The following is a 7,217-nucleotide window of genomic DNA, read 5'->3' as shown; positions in this document are numbered from 1 at the left end:
CAAGTCCACTCTACTATGCAGTCTTCGTTTTGAAAAGTAAAAGACGAATTCATTCATTGTTTTACAATCCCTCCCCTCAAATCCACTCCACTGTGCAGCTTTCATTCTGGACTCCTGTCATGACAATAATACTTAATCATAAATCCTTTTTAAACAGTTCTCCCTCATCTATTTCAATGCAATATACATAATTCATCCCAGGATATTGACTGATTCTTTATTTGGTAGACGGTACCTGTTTAACTGGACTCATTGGAGTATGGGAACAACTGCTAGAATAATAGCAGGTAAGTAACTGCAATGTCACTTACTCATATATAATTGTGAGATGTTTATAGTATATTCTATAATTTTGCTTAAGTGATTCTTAGGTTCATTAGTATTTGGAATAATTGATTGTTGAAGAAAAATCAGCCTAAATGGTGAAATCCAGAAAGTAATTTCTGAAGGTAATTATTAGAGTAGTACTTTAGTTTTACGTTTAAGGCTTTTAAATTGTCTTTCAAAATCTCTTCTGAAGACTTTGTAGCATTTTCCTTTTTAGAAGAGTAAGGTCTGCTGATAGTCAACCGTTTGAGTACCTCAAATTGTAGGTTGTTTGCAAGTTGGACTGTCTGGCTCAAATCCTTTGTCCTTTCCACATGGCCTATGCTTTCCAAGGTTGAACAGCAGTCAAAAGTCAAGTGGGATTATCCAGTGAATTTTGATACCATATGTAACGAATACATAAACTGGAAGTTCTTACCCTAACATTTCAATAGTCTGTGGAGATTCCTCATGGATGGTTGTCTGTGAAAGGGGACATGGTTCATAGAAGCACAGGACCATAAGCGTTTCTCTGAAAGGGCCAGAGGGAGTAAGGATAGTACAGCCCCTCACTGCCCCAGAGCAAAAAGCAGATAGAGTCCATAGCCCAGCCCCATGGTGCCTGTAGAGCCCCACCAACAGCAAGAGATTTGTTTGTTTGTTCATTCACAGTTTATGGTACCAACAATGGGGCATATTACAGAAGGAAGTTGGAGAGTGGAGGAGGCAAAAAATATCACCCAGAATGAGTTCAAGTTTTAGCCTAAGTTCCAAGGCACAATTCCTCAATTAGTTCAAGTTCTGGTTTCAGTTCAACAATTAAATTCAAATCATCCAGCAAGGTTTGCCTCAGAGCAGTTATAAATCAACTTCTTCAAGCATCTGGCAAGAACAGCAAAAATCTTTAACTGTGGTTATCACAAATGGAAGAAGTCTCAGGTTATACTTTGCCATTGTTTCTCCACAGCAATGCCAGTCTTTACAACACCATCATCAAGGTCTTACCAACAGGGTCTGCTCCAGGATCCCTCATGTGTTGCTGCCATAAGTCTTGCTCTCCTCAAGTCTTGCTGCCCAATATGGGAAGCATTCTTTCTCTTATCCTAGTCCCACAGCTCTTGATGATTTGCAAGACCATAGGGATTTGCAGCAAGACCACGTGTCTGCAGTTAAGGTAGCTAGAGACCAGAGGGAGCTAATGGTAATGGCTTAAAAAAGCCAACTTTTAGGCTAACCCCACAATGGAAGAGTAAGATCAGCAATAGTCCCCATACTTTTCTTACTTCCCTTTTTACAGACTTAATTTTTTGGGGGGGAAGGCTGGACATCTCTTATTAACTATTGATTTATAACAATTATAATTTTCCCACTTTATTTAGTGTTATTATAGGAAAGGACTGAATTAACTATTTCATCTTAAATATGAATCTTATTTATCAAGTATGCTCCTTTAGTATGTGTTCTTGATACACCTTTATTGGCAAGACAACTTAACACACACACACACCTCACTCTTACCCCCCCTTTTTTTGGTTTAATCATAGTGGCAGCAATGTTTCTTGGAATGGATTTGCCTGGACTAAATCTTCCTGGACCGAGAAAAACCTATGCAATGATTGCATTTCTTGTCTGGCACATTGCGACTGAGGTTATCTTGGAGGTGCATTCTTACCGACTCACTCAGAAAGGTAACATGCTCAAAAGCCATGTTAAATGCAATCGCCTACATGTACATGCCCACATATGGCTAAACTGAAAGGGTTTCCTTATACAAATGATTGAATATTACATGATTACTAAAAATATCTGTTGTGATTTCTCAACTAGTGTTGTTAGAATTTGAGAAAAATTTCTACCTTTATTCTTTACATTTATTCATTTTGGAATTTGTAATTAACATATGAGGGAAAGGCTTTAGAATTTTAGGGAAGAAGTCTTCTTTGTAAGTACCTTTTTATTGCATGTTTGTCTGAATTAAAGGCAGGATACATTGAGAACCCTGACACTTAAAACTGTGGAAGCCTTTATATAGGGAAGCCTTTACATAGGGGAGTAGAATACACCAAAGTCAACTGAGTAGAGAGTAACAGGTATATTTACCTATTTGGCAAACTTACTGGGGACTGTTACTCAGGTTATTGTACACATACATAGGCAGGTAGATCAAAAGGAAGGACCTACTTTGTCTCTCTAAAAGCATGGTCAGTTTTGGTATTAGTCAGAATCAAGATACCTAAAGCCTCCAAACATGTATGTCTTGGAAAAAGTGCAGCCAGAGTGCTCCATGGCAAAGATGGCAAAACTTCATCTCTCATCCACTGACATGTTGCTGGTGAGGCTATTCTTTAGAAAGAGATAGCATATTTGGAAAGGTGGAGGGTCATCAAAAACAAAAACTCTTTTTGCTTTAGTGGGCATGCAAAGCCTGGAAGCCTTAAAAAAAAAAAAAAAGCCTGGAAGCCTGGAGCCTGGTTGGTTAGGTAGGAAATAACTGCCCTACCATTAGTGGTTTTTGAGAGGGTTAACTATTTGGTGCTTTTGATAACCTATGAACTATGGCTTGCTGTTTGAATTGGTAGGGTTTTGATATGGTGTTGATTGACTAGAGGAAGAACACGTATTTCTCTTGACAATTGAGTTTATATTGAGCTGACTTTTCTTCCCAATTGTGAGTACCATAAATATTCAGGACATTATAACATTCAGAAGTTTAAATGTGGTCCTAGTTGGGGAATTTATACCTTAGAAATAGGTTAATGCTCAAATCAGGTGTCTCTGTATTTTTTGTTTGTTTTGTTGGGGAAAAGAGTTAGTTTACTTGCATACTATTGGTACCTTGTTAACTTACGTTGTTCTTCACAGTTGAAGTATTGGATGATGCTAAAATTCAGATCCTTCAGTCATTTACTGCTGCTGAAGAAGTAAGTTCCTATTTTCTTGTTTGTTGACACAAACCTTAATGGTGGCTGCTTTTCTCTTACCTGTCTGAATTTTTTATTTTAGGGTTATATGTTCAGAAAGGTGGTGTTTACAATTTATGTCTGTGGAAATATAATTTTCCTCATCATATTCCTATCTGCAATCAACCAACTATGAACAGGCCACGTTCTTGGCTTTTGCAGACCAGGTACTAATTATCAAACTTGAAGCTTGTGCTGCCACCTTGAGCATATTCTTAAACTCTGACTTGAAGAAGGATGGCTAAGTCTATGTATGGAAGACTTCTGGCCTCATCTTTGGAGAGCAGCACTCAGCAGGTCTCTGTGGATTATGAACTGTTGCCGAGCGTTGCTGTGCAGTTCTGGGTCTTAAAGAGAAGGCTGTGCCCAAGGAGAAATTACTCTCACATGTTTTCTATATTGTGTGTTTTTAATAATGTTAGCATTTAAGAAAATAAAATAACTAAGTATGTAATCAAGATGAAAGGAGATGATAATAAAGTAACTACATTATAGACTACAAAGGTGCTGTGATATGTTAGAGACCACAAGGGCTTTTATTAGGACCTGGTGCCGTATCAGATGTTTCAATGTTCCATTTACTCTGTGTACTTAGTTATTTCCCTGATATGGGTGGAGATACAGAAGACATGGTTGGTGATTTCCTTACCATTTAAATATGTTATGAATGAATGTTTAGAATATGTTGTGAATGCATCTTCTGTTTAGAGACCACATGTACACACATACACACACACATTCATTTACAGATCTGAAATAGCATTTGATGTGATTGATAGTTGATGAGATTAAAAAAATATTCTATGGCAGGTTGTCATCTTGTATTTAAAAAATGACTTATCACTCACTTTGTAAGCCTAACAGTTACTCTTTTCCTTATAGAAATAAAGTAAACTTAGTGGTTCTTGATGTTCTAATAAATCAGTACAATTAATATTGTTTTCCCTTTAATTTGAATTTGATTTGTTTTATAGTCAAATCTCATATTTGCTGTGAGGACTTCTAACCAATGGGTGGCACTATGATACCAAAGTAACAATTGCTTTGTTTCTGTTTTCTTTGTGATTTATTTTTAGAATTGAGATAACATCCTGGCATTTCTCTTAAATCCTTTTAAATTCCAATTTTTCTTTGTCTTCATTTGAAAATTTTGTACAGCATTTTTAGGTTTTTTTGGTCAAAGTAATAGGATAGAAACTTAAAAAAAATGGGTTCATTTTTATTGTTAATTTGTTCATTTCCTAACCGTGATTGTTAATAATAATTGTGTGATACTCTACATTACTCTGATCTTTCAATAAATGGACACAATTGTATTAAGCAAAGGAAACAGCAAACTTGGACAATCTTAAAAGGAACAATTTCGTTCCTCATCTTTGACTATTCAAGTGCTCTTCCTGATTATGTTATAATTTCTGTTTGGCACAAAGACATTTTCAGACTGGTGAAAATAGTAATTTCAGCTTGTATTCTATATCTTTTTACTGCATAAAATCATATACGATTTTTTATTTTGACCCTTAAAAACTTAAAATAGAGGTGTAAACTTTATCTGTTCAGGGTTTTATAAAAGTGTCATGGTTTTCTACTTCCTGTCTTAATGTCATTTTTGATTGTCTTTGTTTTTTAAAAAATAAGAAAGCAAATTAAATGAATACTGAATTTTTTTTTCCAATTTCTCTGAATAAGGAGCTTAAAGGTTAATAAGTATCTTTTAAATTCTTTATCTGGTAAGAACATTTTTTTAGGGGAAAGATGAGCCTTAGGTATATTTGGTTTTAAAAAAAAGTATGAATTTTCCTGGATGTTACAGATTCATCTCTTGGAATTTTTTTCTTTATAATTTATTTTATTGTTGCAATTGAGACAGTTGTGTTGTTGTTGACTGTTGTCTAGTTGAACACGACTCATAGCGACACTATGAACAAAAGGCCTGAAGACTTTCTATAACTATCATTGCTTTTCCAAGTTCATAGTTTCCAAAGGCATGTGGTTTAGGAAGTGGATGCCACTCCTGCTTTCAAACCAGAGTCAATCTGGGAGTTGCACCAAACACTGGCTGCAATGCGTAGCTGTTATGGTGTTTGACACACCTATGGCACAGTTGTTCAGCATTACAGCAACTCCAGGTTATTTCAGTACAGCAGATAGACCACTGTTGTACCACTTAAAAGAATGTCCATTCCAAAGTCAGTTAACATCTGATGTTAATTGCAAAATTAGCCAAGCACTACCGCATTTTTAAGTTCAGGCACACCAAAATACTAGTGGACTATAAACCATACACCCCAAAAATAAAGTCAGAAAACACCAAACATTACATACGGGACCCTCAGCAGGACACGAGAAGCCACTGAGACAGTACACAGCAGAAATACACCAATTCAACAGTTTCTGCATATGTAATACTAATTAGTGATATTGATTATATTCTTTTAAGTTTTAAAATTATTCTTACTCTCTTTTTCTGTATTATTTCTGTCCTCATTAATGTAAACTAACTGTTCCCAAGGATTTTTGTCAAACTTTTGCACTGATCCTATCAATTTAATGCCATATATACTTTTTTAAAAAAATGTGGCTTGAGTAAAAATTTACACATGGTCTCATATAGATAATCCTTTAAAAAGCACAATGCTCAAACATTATTTTCTAGTTAAGCTAAACTATTGTTGGTACCAGCAGTCAGGAAATCAAAAGATGAATCACATTGGGAAAATATGCTGTCAGGGACCTTGCCAGAATGCTGAAGAGCAACAGTGCCAATCTAGAGATTAAAGTGCGCCTAATCCAGTCCATGATCTTCACAATTACTGGCTATGCATCAGAGAGCTGGACAATGACTAAAGATGGTAGAAGAATTGATGCCTTTGAGTTATGGTGCTGGAGAAGAATGTGGACTTCTAGGAGAACAAATAGTTTCATTCTGGAGAGGGTGAAACCAGGCTGCTTCTTGGAGGGAAATATTTTGACGCTCTGTCTGACATACTTTGGGCCGGGACCAGTCCCTGGAAAGAGACAAAGAGACACAAAGACAGGAAGACCCTGGATAAGATGACTCAGTGACTGGGGTAGTGGGGGTAGGTGTGTCAGAGACAGTGAGCTTGACTCAAGACAGAGCATGGTTCAGAGCTACTATACATAGGGTTGGTAAGAATTGCAAGTGACTCGATGGCATGTAATAACAAGAAGAAGCAATTGTTTGGTTTTGAGATTGTATAGGATTATTTTTTATCTATTTATTTATTTTTAACATTTAAAGATTATCTCAGGACAATGGTTTTGGTGGTATATGAAACCTCCATGGCTCCAAAAAGTATGGATTCTATTACAACTTGAAATTGTCTTCTGTCTTTTTCTGTTTTGATCAGGATTCTCCTTTAGGGCCTTATCAAAATGTACAGCAATGAACCATCCGGTTCTTCTGGTTCCATGACAAAAGAGGCAGTTGTTTATGAAGGTGATTAGTAACCTATTCCATTTCCTTCCCTTGTTCCTAACTTTTCTGTTGTTGTTGTTGTTTCTGGTTAATGGAGACTAATTACTATACCTTGAATGGCCACTTGCAAGTGTTTAATACCACATGAACAATACAACAAACTCGGAGCTAGACCAGAAGCACTAATTGCAATAGTTATCTAGGATATTTATCTAGGATATTCCATAAAACCATGAACCTAAACCTCCAAGACATGAAATAAAATTCCATGAAATTTTTATTTTTAAATACGCAGTCTAGGCAGGTTCTTTGTGCATGTGTGTGATTTTTAGAAGTATATTTATCATATATTTTTTTTTTATTAAATTTTATTAGTTTTAATGAACATTTACAGGGATTTTGGGTTTTTGTTCCTTCATTACTGCACCATTCTCTCTACCCTCCTCCCCAGTTTGTTCTTCTTCCCCGCCATCCGAATGTCTGTTTTAATTGTCCAATTGCCACAGTGCTTG

At 36.1% G+C, this 7,217-nt stretch overlaps 1 protein-coding gene across 1 annotated transcript in view; it reads left to right on the top strand.

Moving 5' to 3' along the window:
- FRRS1 (ferric-chelate reductase 1) overlaps positions 1-3,402 on the top strand; it is a 62,163-nt gene extending 58,761 nt beyond the window's left edge. Inside the window, exons 12-15 of the mRNA XM_006882437.1 lie at positions 229-287; positions 1,851-1,994; positions 3,169-3,227; positions 3,310-3,402. Of these exons, the coding sequence (XP_006882499.1) occupies positions 229-287; positions 1,851-1,994; positions 3,169-3,227; positions 3,310-3,402 (355 nt within the window). The remainder of the gene's footprint in view (positions 1-228; positions 288-1,850; positions 1,995-3,168; positions 3,228-3,309) is intronic.
- The last annotated feature ends 3,815 nt before the right edge of the window (positions 3,403-7,217 follow it).

The sequence above is a fragment of the Elephantulus edwardii genome, unplaced genomic scaffold (assembly GCF_000299155.1).
Source record: "Elephantulus edwardii isolate Elephantulus edwardi_28Jun2011 unplaced genomic scaffold, EleEdw1.0 scaffold00020, whole genome shotgun sequence".
NCBI lineage: Eukaryota > Metazoa > Chordata > Mammalia > Macroscelidea > Macroscelididae > Elephantulus > Elephantulus edwardii.
This window is presented reverse-complemented; position numbering and strand designations above follow the sequence as displayed.